Consider the following 15,124-nt stretch of genomic DNA (forward strand, 5'->3'; position numbering starts at 1 on the left):
AGGGAGAAGTTACAAGCCTTGAGGGCAGTACACACAGAAGCATTCACAACCCAGAACTGGTGCTGGTCGCCGGCTTCACTACTTTTAACTGATTCTTCTCCCACACTGCACCAATTTGCCTAGTATTTTTCAAAAGCCCTCTCTGAATTTGCTTTGATTTTTTTTCACATTTGTACTGCAATGTGTATGTAATATCACCTAAGAGAGACTCAAACTTACCAATCTGTCGCACTGCTACAAGTCGGCTGAATGGCCTGGTCAACATGGTGAAACCCCGTCTCTACTAAAAATACAAAAATTAGCCAGGCATGGTGGCGTGCCCCTGTGGTCCCAGCCGCTGGGGAGGCTGAGGCAGGAGAAGCCCTTGAACCCGGTAGATGGAGGTTGCAGTGAGCAGAGATCGCGCCATTGCGCTCCAGCCTGGGCAACAAGAGCAAAATTCCGTCTCAAAAAAAAAAAAAATGTCGGCTGAGTAAGGATAGCAGACCATCTCTTTTTTCTCCTTTCTGAATGAGGAACTTAAGCCTGCTAACAGGTACAAAGTTCTCTCCAGAGTCTAGTCCTTCTGTAAGCCCAAGGCCTGCTACTAGAGGTTACCTTCCCTGCGGTTGTGACTTCTCCATCTCAACTGCTCTGGTTTTGTCTTTTAAAAAATCTTAAGGTTGGCAACTTTGGCTTAATTACCTAAGTCCAGGTTCAGCGGTTTTCAAACTGTGTTCCAAGGAGCAGCCTCTAGGATAGACGTTAAGTGGGGTGGTGGGGCCTGGCCCTCTTAAATATAGTTCCACCAGAGCATGCTGCTTCATATATTGGGTTCCAGATAAAAATTCATGGGAAGAAATTGTTCCACTCCTTTAAAATGTTTGAAAATCACAACTCTGGATATTGGTTTGTATGGAGTCAATACTCACTGCAAAGCATATTTCATTCAAATCACTGTTTTTTTTTTGTTTTTAAGACTGGGTCTTCAAATGGACAAAATGTGTATTTTTCATATCTTCTTTCCCCATCCCCATTTTACTGATGCTAAAATTGGAGTTTAGGGGTCATTTGGGGCCAAGCACTGTGGCATAATTCTGGCGCTTTGGGAGGTCTAGGCAGGAAAATCGCTTGACCCCAGGAATTCGAGGTTACAGTGAACTATTATCACGCCACTGCATTCCAGTCAGGACGACAGAGCAAGACTGTCTCTTAAAAAAAAATAAGAAAAGTCACCTCCTTATTTAATGTGGCCTTTGAGAACACTGGGGGATTTACAAAATAATTACATATATCCAGGTACTCATGGTCTATTTTTCATCATTACACGACAATCAAATGACCAAAACTAGGAGTGTGTGGACTGGCACGTGTTAAGAAGGTTTTTAAGAGAGGTAGATTGACAGGTGGAAGCAAAAGGTGTGCAGACACCAAGGTGACAGCTTTTCTCTTACAGAATCCCAGACTCAACAGCACATTTCCTGACCGGAAGGGCTTCTCTGTCTGGGAGAGGCCTCCACTTCATTCTCATAAGCCAAATCTGATCCTGGCTTTGGGTAAACCTGCTCTCAATCGAAGAGCAGGCTTCCTTTAGACAAGTAGATTAGGGGTCGCCTCTTCCTCGCCTCGGGATAAGGGCAAACAAGACGCTAGGCTTGGGCGTTGGGAGGACGGCGACAGCGACGCTGGGAAAAGGGGTAGAGTCCACGCCGTCCTGCGGCCCCCAGGCCTGTCAGCTCCTCACCCGCCCACCCACCCGCCTGCATTCTTCGGTCTAAACTTACCAGGTGGAAGCTACAACTCTAGACAGGAAGTAACTAACTGGGTTGGATCCGGTCGAGTTCCGCTGCGCTTCTTAGAGCCGCTGCTGGGAAGAGACCGAAACCCAGTGGCCGCAGCAGTAGCCACCACCTCTGTTACTGGGGGGTCTCGCCTCCATCGCGGACTGCGAGGAGTCTGAGGGCACGTGACCGGAAGTAGCAAGGCGGGCCCTAGACACGTGACTCAAGAGCGCGGCCGCCATGACACCTTCCGCTAGTTCCCTCCCTCCCCCACGGGTTCCCGCCTGTTTCGTTTCCTCTCTCCGGTCTCGAGCGGCGAAGGGTCCTGGGATCCTGGCTGACCCAACCATTTGGCCTAGAGCTCCTCCGGTTCCAGTCGGCGCCCTGTCTCCAGCCCGCAACGGTCCTCCGGCTGCAGGCCGTAGAGAGCGTAATCGCGACCGCGGCCTGAGGGGGAGGGACCACGCGCAAGGAGGGGCGTGACTCGTCACGTGATCAGGAAGTGCCGTTAGTAGCGTTGTCTCCAGTCCGCGGCTCTCCTGGATGACGTCAGCAAGGAAGGGGAGGAACGCGAGGGGAGACTGAAGTTCACGTTCCGCTCTTTAGCGCGCGGTGAGTTCCCCGGCGCTAAGCCGGGAGACAAGATCCGATCCACTGAGAGCTGCGAGGTGCTGGCCTGGATGTGGTGGAGCTGGGCTGGGACCTCCGGGCTGCTGGTCTGTGAGCCTGGCTTTGAAAATTGGTTACTGGGTCTCCTCTCAAGAGATCTCAAGATATTAAAATTACTGCTGTTAAAAAGGTAGTAGTTCCACTAGGCAAGGAGCATTTTGTGGGCAGGGATTGTGTTTTGTTCATCCCTGTGTCTCTAGCGGCGTGTTCAGGTCCTGGAACATAGTAGGGACTCAGAATATTGAATGAATGAATGTATGAATGAGTCAGTCGCCATTTGTCTGAGGCAGAGAGTTGTTTTCTGATCATTTCTTCTTGGTTAGAAAGATCCCATTGTGAAAATGAGGCAGTCTGCAACTTCCCCTTCTCATTTCTTCAATTTTTGCTATCTTTCTTACTTTTTGCTATCTTTCTTCTTTCTACTCTTCTTCCACGCACCTACTGGGGCAAAAGAGAACATATTTGCATTTGATGTGTGAGCAACAAACACTGAACTATTTTACGATAATGGAAAGATGAGATTTGGATTCAGGAGACGTGTATTCTAATCTCAGCTCTACCGTTTATGAACTCTGTGATCCTTGGGCAAGCCAGTCTCCCAAAAGTTGTTTCGTTTACTTTGGTTAAGCATTTGTCGCCAACTTCTATGTTCTTAGTTTTTGGTAGAGTGACTTCACAGAAGTAACATTTAAACTCAGCTTTGCAGAAAGGTAGGGTTTTGGTAAATGGGGGAAGATTCCATAAACATCATATATTAAACCATGGAGGCACAGCAAGTTTATGGAATGAAAAAGAAAAAAAGAGTCGAGTCCAATGTAGTTGAAGAATAGAGAGGTTAAGATGGGAAATGAGGCTGGAAAAAGAAGTAGGGAGGAGATACCAGATTTTCAAGAAATAGAGCCATTGAAGGCTTGTACAATATTAAGTATATATTTTTAAAATTTTATTGTGGAAAATTTCAAACGCAGACAAAAGTAGGATAATAAATTGAACCCTCATGTACACTTAATGCAACTTGAACAATTACCAGCATTCTGCTGTTCCTGTTTATACTGTTTGTACATTTCTAGGTACTTTTTATATCCATTGTTGCATTTGATTAATAGCAGCTTTCAATTTGAGCTCAGTTCTGCTGTATGTAGCTACTGGCTAAGAAGATTTTATTTATGTAAACAATTTCTTTGGGTTTTAGTTGACCACTTGCTCTGTTGAATCAACGTGTAACATGGCCACTTAAACACAACTAATACTATTTTTAGGTTGTAATATAGAAACTTAGTGTCTAGATCCAGGAAGTTAGTGTGTCTACTCTATTCTGGGCTCATCTAACTACTTAAGGAGTATTATGCTCAGTTCTAGGCACCTCATTTTTAGGCAAACTAAAGTGTCTCTGTAGAAGGTTGACTGGAACAGAGGGTTGGAAAATGTCATGTCAGGAGTGATGAAGGAACTGAGAATGTTAAATTTTTAGAAGACCTGATAATGCTTTTCAAATACAGAAGGATTGTTTTGGAAAGAGACAGCTTGTTCCCTTCAGCTGTAGAAGCTACATACAATTAGGAATAATGGTAGAGCTCTAAGTGATCAGGCTTCAGCACAGTATTAAAAAGAACCTTATAATAGTGAGCCTTGTGGAGGACTGGAATTGGCAGCTTCATGAGAGTGAGTGCTTTCTTTCCATGGCTGAAAATATTCAGGGATCTAGGGCAAAACTAATTTCTGAATTAGGTGGACATGTTCACTGAATTACCTATGAATCTTTTTCCATCTTGAGAATTCTAGGAAGTAGGGCTCATGTGCGATCTTGAAAGCTGGGTATGGTTGGATAAGAAGATCTGGAAGGGAAGCAGTCATTTCAGGGAGAGTAAACATAAAGTATAAAGTTGAAGTTGGTTTAACACTGTCATTCAGCAGCTTCTCTGAGAATTGGCATTGCTTATGCTGTTTTTATTTTCCATTCTCATTTCTGTTAAATTCTTTTTTTCTTTTCAGTAGAACTTACTAGGTGTGTCCCCCTGCCCACCCCCGCATTATATTATAACTTCCAGGACATTCTCTTTTTACTGAGATTAAGGCAAAATGACCTATCTACTTCGGAGTTTCTTTGTTTCAAGATCACAAGTAGAAGAGACACTATGATATTATCATTCCTTTCCATCTCTTGGATCCTGTACCATGGTTTTATCTTTTTCTTGAATCTTCAGTCCCTTTCGTTCTGGACTCTACTTTTAGTTACTACCTACAAATCTGTTGAAGAGTCTCCCCAATAATAAAGTCAAGAGAGGTTTTCTCCTTTTCCACCAGACTTCTTGAGTAATTGAAATGTTTTATCCTCATTTTCATACCACCCACCCGTTTTCTCAAGTCTTTGTTTTCTAGCATCTAACCACCCACAGCACTTTACAGAAATTGTGTGACCTCCCCACACCAAATTCTTCAATTCCTTTCTGTTGCCTGCCAAGTTAAGTTCAGGTTCTTTGGTTTGAAATTCAAAGTGTTTTGTAACTTGGGCCCAAATTAAGATTCCAGCTTTATCTTTCATTATTCCGTTGTTTGTATATATTCAACAACATGTATACATATATATATTCAATCACAAAACACGTCTTTCAACCAAAGACTAAATTTGTATTCTTCTAGTATACTCTGCATTTTTTTCTTCTCTATATATTTGCTTATTGCTACCCTACCTGCTATCCTTTCCCTTTTCCTTGAGATAAAAGCCTAGTCAGCATCAGTACTACTTTCCTTAGAGAGTTTTCTTTGGTTCCCTTTCATTCAATGTGATCCCTCTGTCCTGTAAAGTTCTAACAAAGCAGTCTGCTTATGTTTCCCTTATAAGACGTGTGTGTGTGTGTGTGTGTGTGTGTGTGTGTGTGTGTGTTATTTGTCTTTTCCTCCGTATTATAAACTGACTGACTTCTGGAATTATTTTACTTGTCTTATTTTTACCACTGTGCCTGGTACTTTACTAGGTACTCAATGAAATGAATGAGTGAAAACAATGAGGGAAGATTTTCTTAGATCAATAATTTTCAAATATTTTGAGTACAGGCATGTGAAAGTTTCTTTTTGGGTTTTTTCTTTTTTTTTTCCTGAACATTCTCCTTGCAGAGGTCAAGGTATATAAGGAACAGTGCTACTAGCAGAAAATAAGATTGTGTTATGTGTGTGCAATAAAAAATATTATAGTCTTCGTTTTGCCACTAGAAAGTATGCTGTATGAGGGTTAGAACTTTATCATCTCCAGGACCTAGAATAATGTCTGGCACATAGGTGGGTGCTCAGTACAAATTTGTTGAATAAATGAGTGATTGAATATATATGTTTCTGGAAAAAAAGTCAAAAACATAAAGCATGAACAAACAACAAGAATATATAAACAGTTCATGACTTTTTCTGTTGTATTAATTTGCTTTCTAAATTTGGCAGGTAACAAGTGATTGGGAAAAGTTATAATTAATGAGTAGAATTTTCTTTTCTTTTTTTCTGGAGATTGGTGCAAGTTGACAAAAAAGTGCATTTGAGAGTAGGTGAACACATAAAAACTTTCGTGTTACTTTACAAAGTCCTCACTGGTTATTTGGCATTTGTTACCTTGTATTCTTATCCATATTCTGTCCTATCTAGTCATTTTTGTTGAAGCGCTTATTTTTCTTTGTGCTGTAACTCCCTGTACCTTCTTACTTAGTAGATCTGTTCATTCATTCACCATACTTACTAAGCCCCTGCTTGGTTGAAGAGAGAAGTCTAGTGGCCTATTCCTATAAAGCACTGTTAAATTGTTAGCTGATAACTGTAGGGTTTGCTGATAACAGTTAATAAGTTGAGGCCTTTACAGAAGATTGCGTTTTAATGAGTGACTCCTAAAGACAGAAGATTTAGTACTCATAGAAATGCAGCAGCAAGGTTGCTGTTTTGCCTCAGGGGAGATAGGCCAATTTTCCTAAATCCTACTCTGCCTATTCTGTTTACTCATACTGTTAGATAATACAGGGGGATAGGATTATGGAGGGCCCTGAGAATCTGTACCTGCTACTCTGGTAGTTTTAGAGTCAGGGAATGACACAATGTAAACACACTGTGGCATACAGTGTTACCTGTATATGTTTTCTTTCTAAGTCCCTGTATAGTGGGGACTTTCTCATGTTTCCCTCTGTTCCCCACATATTTGTTAAATGCATGTTAAATGAATGGTGGGCTTCTTAAATTATATTTTTGTGGATTTTATTCAGGTGAGGAATACTGTATCTATCATTCAACAAGTTTCAGCTTTCTGGCTAAATGACTTTTGTGCCAGTGATACCAGAGTCCTACAGCCATGTTCTTGCAGAGTTTGAATCTCTGGATCCATTACTCTCAGCCCTGCGGCTGGACTCCAGTCGTCTAAAGGTGAATTTCTTGATCCTTGTATCAGTTTCATTTTCATGTGCTCTCTTGTTACTGTGCCCCTACCCTCCAGTTCCTTAACATTTTGTGGAATCTTGGGTGTTCTTACCTGTCCTAGTCATACTTTTGTGGGGGAAAAAAAGAGGAAAATGAACTTCTTATCTGAGGAATGTGAGCCCCTTTAAATTATCAGGCCCAGGCTGGGCGTGGTGGCTCACACCTGTAATTCCAGCACTTTGGGAGGCTGAGGTGGATGGATCACTTGAGGCAAGGAATTCAAGACCAGCCTGGCCAACATGGCGAAACTCTGTCTCTACTAAAAATATAAAAATTAGCCGGGCAAAGTGGCATGCGCCTGTAATCCCAGGTACTCAGGAGGCTGAGGCACAAGAATCACTTGAACCCGGGAGGTGGAGGTTGCAGTGAGTCGAGGTCATGCCACTGCACTGTAGCCTGGGCAACAGAGTAAGACTCTGTCTCTAAAAAAAAAAAAAAAAATTTATCAGGCCCAGAGAAGCATTGGAATGAAACAGCAGTCTCTTATCACTCTTTTTTTTTGAGACGGAGTCTTGCTCTGTTGCCCAGGCTAGAGTACAGTGGTGTGATCTCGGCTCACTGCAAGCTCCACCTCCCGGGTTCACACCATTTTCCTGCCTCAGCCTCCCAAGTAGCTGGGACCACAGGCGCCCGCCGCCATGCCCAGCTAATATTTTGTATTTTTAGTAGAGACGGGGTTTCACCATGTTAGCCAGGATGGTCTCGATCTCCTGACCTCGTGATCCGCCCACCTCGGCCTCCCAAAGTGCTGGGATTACAGGTCTTATCACTTTTGTTTGAGCTAATTAATTACCTCTTGAGGCTACTTGCTATGTGGGCACTAGACTAACTGACACCAAGTAGTGATAAAATGCAGTACACTTCATAGTTCAAAAGTGTATAGCCAATCACCAGTCAATGTTATTGCTGTAAGCCAATGAGAATTCCTGACAAACAGCCTCTTCTGAAAACTTGAGTTTCTTGTTTTCCAGAGCATTCCCCAAGGCAACTTGGAAGTGTGTCCTAGGCTGCATCCTCAACCTTGGCCCAAATAAATTCAATGTTAATTTGGCCTCAACTTCTTCCTTTTAGGTTGACACTTTACATAGAAGTACAATTTTCATAGCTCTTTCTTGATTTATTTTTTGAGCTATCTTTTGAATTCTAATTTACCATCCCTGGAAACCATGATACTGACTTGCTTCATTTTTCCCCGTTAGTGTTCTTGTTGTCTTCTCTCGGAAAGTAATGTATTTGATTGAAAATAAAATGGTATAAATGAGTATATCTCACAAAGACCAAGAGAAAACTGTCTCTTCATCTTCTGAAGGTTGGCTGAAAATCAACTAATAAAAATAAGATTAATAGGAGAAAAGGCATATGAAATCTTTTCTTTTCTTTCTTTTTTTTTCTTCTTTTGAAACAGGTTGTCTCTGTTGGTCAGGCCTGAGTGCAGTGGGGAGATCCTAGCTCACTGTAACCTCAAACTCCTGGGTTCAAGTAATTCTCCTGCCTCATCCTCCTGAGTAGCTGGGACTAAACATACTCGATACCATGCCAGGCTAATTTTTAAAAAGTTTTTGTAGAGATGGGGTCTTGCTATGTTGCCCAGGCTGGAGTACAGTGGTGAGACCATAGCTCATGATAGCATTGAACTCCTGGCCTCAAGCAATCATGTGCCTTGGCCTTTGGCCTCCCTAAAGCACTGGGATAACAGGAGGGAGCTACCATGCCTGGCTCTGTGTACCCTCTTTCATAGGGAAGTGGGGATATGGAGAATGTAGATGATTGTTTTCAGTGGCAATAAATCATTATGGAGAATGAATAGACCTAGCAAGTGGGAGGCAGACATGGGAAGGTGAGGGATGGAGCTGCATAGGAACAATCTGACTTATGCAGGTAAAATCCCCCAGATAAACTCTTGGAGCTACCTTCAGAAGAATAAATGAAAAGTCTATCTGGGCATGATGATGACTCCCAGTCTCTTCTCTAGTGGTTGATTTTTCCTGGTTATTTGATGAGATCCTTAGGGAAAGGGTTTAGGACAATTGCATTTCTTTTGGAAGGAAGCTTTCTTTTTTTTTCTTTCTTTCTTTTTTTTTTTTTTTGAGATAGAGTTTCACTCCCTTGCCTAGGCTGGAGTGCAGTGGCACGATCTTGGCTCACTGCAACCTCCACTTCCTGGGTTCAAGTGAGTCTTGTGCTTCAGCCTCCAGAGTAGCTGGGATTACAGGCACCTGCCACCACGCCCAGCTAATTTTTGTATTTTTAGTAGAGACAGAGTTTCACAATGTTGGCCAGGCTCGTCCCAAACTCCTGGCCTCAGATAATCCTCTTGCCTCTTCCCAAAGTGCTGGGATTACAGGCATGAGCCATTGAGCCTGGCCCCCTTTGGAAAGAAGCTTTCTTGGTTAGATAAGGAAATGCCTCTGGAGAGAGTCCCACTCTGTGCTTGGTGGAGAGGTGGAAACGAGACAAGTTTAAAGGGACTTTGATTTTGAGGCAGCTTCTAAGAACTGTCAGCATGTCAAAGCTCCCTATTTTGGGGTATTGGTTGCTGAGCCCCAATAACCCCTTTACATTTTGAATAACATGAATCATCGTAGTTATACTAAGGTCATTCTAAAACAGGGAGTCTGGTGTAACCCTCGTTTTAGGGAGAAAAGCAAAAGTTAGTTAGCTCTGGGCAGAATGTCGACCTAAGAGGAAGAAGCTGAGGCAAGTGCCCTGGCTTGGTGGCTCATGCCTGTAATCCCAGCAATTTAGGAGGCGGAAGTGGGAGGATTGGTTGAGCTCAGGAGTTTGAGACCAGCTTGGGAAACATGGCAAAACCTCCATCTTTACAAAAAATACAAAAATCAGCTGGACATGGTGGTGGGCATCTGTGGTCCCAGCTACTCAGAAGGCTGAGTTGGGAGGATTGCTTGAGCCAGGGAGGTTGAGGCTACAGTGAGCTGTGATCGCTCCACTGCATTCCAGCTTGGATGACACAGCAAGACCCTATCTCAAAAGGAATAAAAAAGCCCAGAAAACAAAACAGACAAAGGCAAAAATAGTATAAGCAGATAGTTTATTAGGGCCAAGCTTGAGGATTACAACCTGGGAACATAGATAACAGTTGCTTTAAATATACACTTTGATTAGCAGCAGTTACAAGTGGATTATATATTTATTTATTTATTTATTTTTTTGAGATGTAGTCTTGCTCTTTTGCCCAGGATGGAGTACAGTGGCACCATCTCAGCTCTCTGCAAACTCTGCCTCCCGGGTTCAAGTGATTCTCATGCCTCAGCCACCAGAAAGGCTAGGATTACAGGTGTGTACCACCATGCCTGGCTAATTTTTGAATTTTTAGTGGAGACGGGGTTTTGCCATGTTGGCCAGGCTGGTCTTGAACACCTGGCCTCAAGTAATCCGCCCGCCTTGGCCTCCCAAAGTGCTGGGTGGATTATTTTTTGAGATGGGTGGTCGGGGGAGGGGGGTTGCGGTCTTACTATGTTGCCCAAGCTGGAGTGCAGTGGCTATTCACAGGCATCATAGCTGAGTCATAGCACACTGCAATGCACTGTAGCCTTGAACTGGCGTCAGGCAGTCTTCTTGCCTCAGCCTCTCAAGTAGCTGGGACTACAGGCATGTACTACACCACATGGCCTGCCTAATTTTTATGTATTTTTTAGAGATAGGGTTTCATTATGTTGATATGGCTGGTCTCAAACTCCTGGGCTCAGGCAGTCCTTCTGCCTTGGCCTCCCAAAGTGCTGGAATTACAGGCATGAGCCACTGCACCCAGCCTTTTTTTTTTTTTTTTGAGACAGAGTCTAGCTCTGTCTCCAGGCTGGGTTCAGTGGTGCAATCTTGGCTCACTGCAACCTCTGCCTCCCGGGTTCAAGTGATTCTACTGCCTCAGCCTCCCAAGTAGCTGGGATTACAGGCACGCACTGCCACACCCAGCTAATTTTTGTATTTTTAGTAGAGACGGGGTTTCACCTTATTGGCCAGGATGGTCTCGATCTCCTAACCTCGTGATCCGCCTACCTTGGCCTCCCAAAGTGCTGGGATTACAGACATGAGCCACTGCGCCTGGCCTGGATTTCTTAAAAATAAAAATGTTTAAATTAGGGCTGGAGTCTTATTCTGTTGCCCAGGCTGGTCTCAACATCCTGGCCTCCCAAAGTGTTGGGATTATAGGCGTGAGCCACGTTGTCCAGCCCAAGTGGATTTTTAAAGGAAAAGAAGAGGCAGATTCTGAGATGTTTACCAAAAACTTATATTAAAATAACAAAAACTATTGATTGGCTATACATTGTTCTTTGTATCACAGATTTCAGTGACATGAAGGTAACAGGTGAGACAGCTAGTCAGTGACAAAATTACTTTAAACAATAGCCCCCAGGCATGGGTGCAGAGAGTGGGTGCATGACTGATATCTCATATTCATTTCTGTCTGGGCCTGCATACTTCACATAGCTCAGACTGCCCTGAGCTTTTTTTTTTTTTCCTCAACTATGTGTTTTGATTGTCCTTGGAATTCAAAGAACTATGTACTTCCTTCAGTCTCTGAGTTATTTTGATTAAACTCAGGAATGATGTGGTAAAAAACAAAGTTTCATAACCAGTACCAAAATAATTTCATTTTTGTACTGTTGCTACTGCCCTAAAGGAAATACTAGCATCTGAGGAAAGGGAAAATAGGAAGTGATAGACAAAGTAATATGAGTAACAATTTTGAGGCTTGATATCAGTTAGACATTTTTTCAGCTGCAAATTACAGTATGGTGTAACATATTAATAGGAGCTTAAGTGGTAAAGATGCTTATAATCTCATAGGAGGTTAGTGTTCTGGGTTTAGTGTAGTGGCCCAATGATATAACTAGCTCTCATTTTTCCTGTTCTACCATTGCACATATGTTAGCTTTTAGCTGCTTTTGCAATATGTGTCCCGTCTCCAGTCTTACTGTTATCATTAACATCTCAAGAAAGCGGGGGCAAAGGGCAAAGGCTTTCTGCAGGCTCTGCCTTTCATCTGGAAAGGTAAAGCTTCCCTTCCTGAGAAGCCCTCAGCAGCCTTGGTCTTATTAGCTAGAATTAAGTTACATGACAACCCTTGGCAACTAGGGAACTGGGAAGGTGAATATTTAGGTTTTCCAACTTCTATGGTGAAAAGCAACAAAATTGAAGAAGATTGGGAATGTCTCTTAGTCAATCAACTAATAACTTTTGCCACGGGGTATTGGGCACGGCATGACCACTGCATTCTCTGATGGAGTCTCACCTACCCTAAGACTTGTGGATGTTTTGTGGTGTTTGTACAGATTAGAAATGATTTAAATGAACGAATATTTAACATGGTTGCTTTATCTTCTGGTAACTTCCTTGGTCTTCCATTGTTGTAGTCAGCATTGGAATGACCTAGCCAAATTACACAAAATGTGAAGTCTTAACGGCCAGCTTTTGCCAAGGGAAAATTACTCATACAATGGAGTCTATTCAGCCTTTGTGAGATTCATTTAGAAGTTTAAAAACAAAATGTTCTTTCTTCAGTATTTTTTACTATTCTAGAATTAGAGAATAAGTGTCATATTGTGTCCATTTGGGCAGAGGGTAAAATGAGGGAAGGAGCCTGATGCGTAAATCATCAGTATTTATTTTCAGTGGATAGTCTATTTGGTTAAGTAGCTGTGATTATCTCACACTTCTCTTCACAGTGTACGAGCATAGCTGTGTCTCGGAAATGGTTGGCTTTGGGCAGTTCAGGAGGAGGACTCCATCTCATTCAGAAAGAAGGCTGGAAGCACAGGCTTTTTCTTTCACACAGGGTAAGATTAAGGGCAGCTCTGTTACACACTATTTGGAGTCTCTTTCATAAATGCAAATTTCTCCAATATAAATAATCATTTGTAATAAAAGAATCTAAAACTTGGCTTGGTGCAGTGTCTCATGCCTGTAATCCCAGCATTTTGGGAGGCCAAGGCGGACGGATTACCTGAGGTCAGGAGTTGGAGACCAGCCTGGCCAACATGGTGAAACCCCGTCTCTACTAAAAACACAAAAATTAGCTGGGCGTGGTGGTGGGCGCTTGTAATCCCAGCTACTTGGGAGGCGGAGGCAGGAGAATTGCTTGAACCCAGGAAGTGGAGGTTGCAGTGAGCCGAGATCGCACCATTGCTCCCCAGCCTGGGCAACAGATCGAGACTCAGTCTCAAAAAAAATAAAATAAAATAAATAATAATAATAATGTAAAACTTGAGATTTAAAAAATGTTTTTTCTTTTTGTGCTCTAGGAAGGTGCAATTTCTCAAGTCGCCTGTTGTTTACATGATGATGATTATGTTGCTGTAGCTACCAGGTAAGAATCTGTTCCAAAACTATCTGTCCTTTTTCAAATGCATTTTAAATTGACACATGTGTTTGTTAGGGTGACCAACCATCCTGGTTTGCCTAGGATTGTCCCAGTTTTAACAATGAAACTCCTGTGTCTCAGGAAATCTCTCAGTACCCAGCAAACCAGAATGGACAGCTGGTCATCCTAGTATTTGTAGAAAATGCTAATTTAAGGTTACAACATTTCAAAGGCCTTAAAAGACAAAGGGAACAGAGATAATTTAGATCATTTAACTTCTCCTATTAAACTGGTTTGGTGACTAAAACAAGGAAATTAATACCTTGACTTTTTATAATACTTCCTCTTTTCTGAAGAACAAGAGTTGCATATGTATTTGATATAGTTGATACTGTGATGCAATAAAATTGTACCTTGTTCACCATTGCCAAGTTTGCCTCTGTGACTCAATTCCTGCAGTCAAGGTCTTGTAGTTGTTTGGGAATTAAATCAAGAGCGTCGTGGGAAACCAGAACAAATGTATGTGTCTTCAGAACACAAAGGCCGAAGAGTCACAGCTCTCTGCTGGGATACAGCTATTCTTAGAGTTTTTGTAGGTGATCATACTGGGAAGGTTTCTGCTATCAAACTCAATACTTCTAAACAAGCAAAGGTGAGAAGCAGTCCCATTCTTTGTGTATGTAGTGAGATACAAGGTGTTGTCTTATAAAACTTCCAATTAAAGGATGTGATTTTATCTGCTGTATTTCTTGGGAGACTAATCTGGAGTCCAAACTTGGAGATTTTGAGGAGACCTGTGTTTATATACTACACATGGTGGCCTGTTTTAGCTCAATACTGTTACAGAATGGCTTTTGTGAACTAACTTCAGTACTTTGCACATTATCTATTGCAGTCCTTCCTGATTCACCTGCATGGCTCATTTAAAGCATTCTTTAGTATAAGGCTATTAAGAAAGAAAAGATATCTATTTATTATTGGTGTGAATAAAGTGACAAACATAGAAATGACACCAATTGCCCAGGCTCCTGGTCTTCTCTGCTTCTTGTGTAGAAGAAACTCATAGGTCTAGGAATATTTTTTATCAGGATGGATATAACTTATTTTGAATGGAATCTTGAAGACACCTTCTGGCTTTGCTCTGCTCTGCAGGTCCTCAGGCTTCCTGCTGCAGTTATTGCTGAGTAGAAGGGTTGAGACTCAGGTTACCCTAACAGAACGCTCCAGTCTGTCATTAAGACAGAATAGACCAGCTTCTCATTGTCCTGCTCCTCTACGGCCATTACATCAGAAGTAGAGGGATTTGTCTCGCATTGGCTTATTTCTATTTAGGATCCTGGCAGAAAAGAAGGGCTCTAACTACTATTGGCTAAATTTATTTTGTTTTATTTTTTATTTTATTTTGAGACAGGTTCTTGCTCTGTCACTCAGGCAGAAGTACAGTGGTGAGATCATGGCTCACTGCACTCTTGATTGCCCGGGCTGACGCAATCCTCCCACCTCAAACCTCCTGAGTAGCTGGGACTACTGGCTTGCACCACCATGCCTGGCTAATTTTTAAAAACTTTTTGTAGAGACAGGGTTTCGCCATGTTGCCCAGGCTGGTCTCGGACTCCTGGGCTCAAGTGATCCACTCACCTTGCCCTCGCAGAGTGCTGGGATTACAGACATGAGCCACTGCACCTGGCTATTGGCTAAATTATTTTATTTTAATGAACACATCAGAATATTTTTCTGGTTTTGCCGTCATGACCTATCAAAGTTATCAATTGATTCTTAATATATTTTGGACCCAAAATATAGAAACCCTAGTAAACTTATTTTGTCTTTCTAAAAGGGAGAAGTACTATCTACAGGTGAAAAATTCTTTCATATACTCCAAAACTTTATTTATCTAGAGACAGGTTCTTCCTCTGTTGCCCAGGCTGGC

At 42.3% G+C, this 15,124-nt stretch overlaps 2 protein-coding genes across 14 annotated transcripts in view; one reads left to right on the forward strand and one right to left on the reverse strand.

Moving 5' to 3' along the window:
• The window catches only part of GTF2H1 (general transcription factor IIH subunit 1), a 47,612-nt gene extending 45,366 nt beyond the window's left edge, over positions 1–2,246 (reverse strand). Inside the window, exons 1-2 of one of the 7 annotated variants that reach the window (XM_063671100.1) lie at positions 1,764–2,246; positions 220–283 (exon numbers count right to left, since the gene is read on the reverse strand). The gene's annotated coding sequence lies outside the window, so the exon portion shown is untranslated. The remainder of the gene's footprint in view (positions 1–219; positions 284–1,763) is intronic. The other 6 variants (XM_063671098.1, XM_054437800.2, XM_054437801.2 and 3 more) reach the window with 6 other exon arrangements.
• Positions 2,001–15,124, forward strand: part of HPS5 (HPS5 biogenesis of lysosomal organelles complex 2 subunit 2) — a 44,021-nt gene continuing 30,897 nt past the window's right edge. For 2 of the 7 annotated variants that reach the window (XM_063671091.1, XM_054437795.2), the window contains exons 1-5: positions 2,195–2,559; positions 6,665–6,821; positions 12,560–12,670; positions 13,136–13,200; positions 13,654–13,846. In XM_063671091.1, coding sequence (XP_063527161.1) covers positions 6,714–6,821; positions 12,560–12,670; positions 13,136–13,200; positions 13,654–13,846 — 477 coding nt within the window. In that variant the 5' untranslated portion in view covers positions 2,195–2,559; positions 6,665–6,713. Of the gene's footprint in view, positions 2,560–6,664; positions 6,822–10,072; positions 10,171–12,559; positions 12,671–13,135; positions 13,201–13,653; positions 13,847–15,124 lie in introns of those variants that run through there. The other 5 variants (XM_054437796.2, XM_063671092.1, XM_063671093.1 and 2 more) reach the window with 5 other exon arrangements.

The sequence above is a fragment of the Pongo pygmaeus genome, chromosome 9 (genome assembly GCF_028885625.2).
Source record: "Pongo pygmaeus isolate AG05252 chromosome 9, NHGRI_mPonPyg2-v2.0_pri, whole genome shotgun sequence".
In the NCBI taxonomy this organism is placed as follows: Eukaryota; Metazoa; Chordata; class Mammalia; order Primates; family Hominidae; genus Pongo; species Pongo pygmaeus.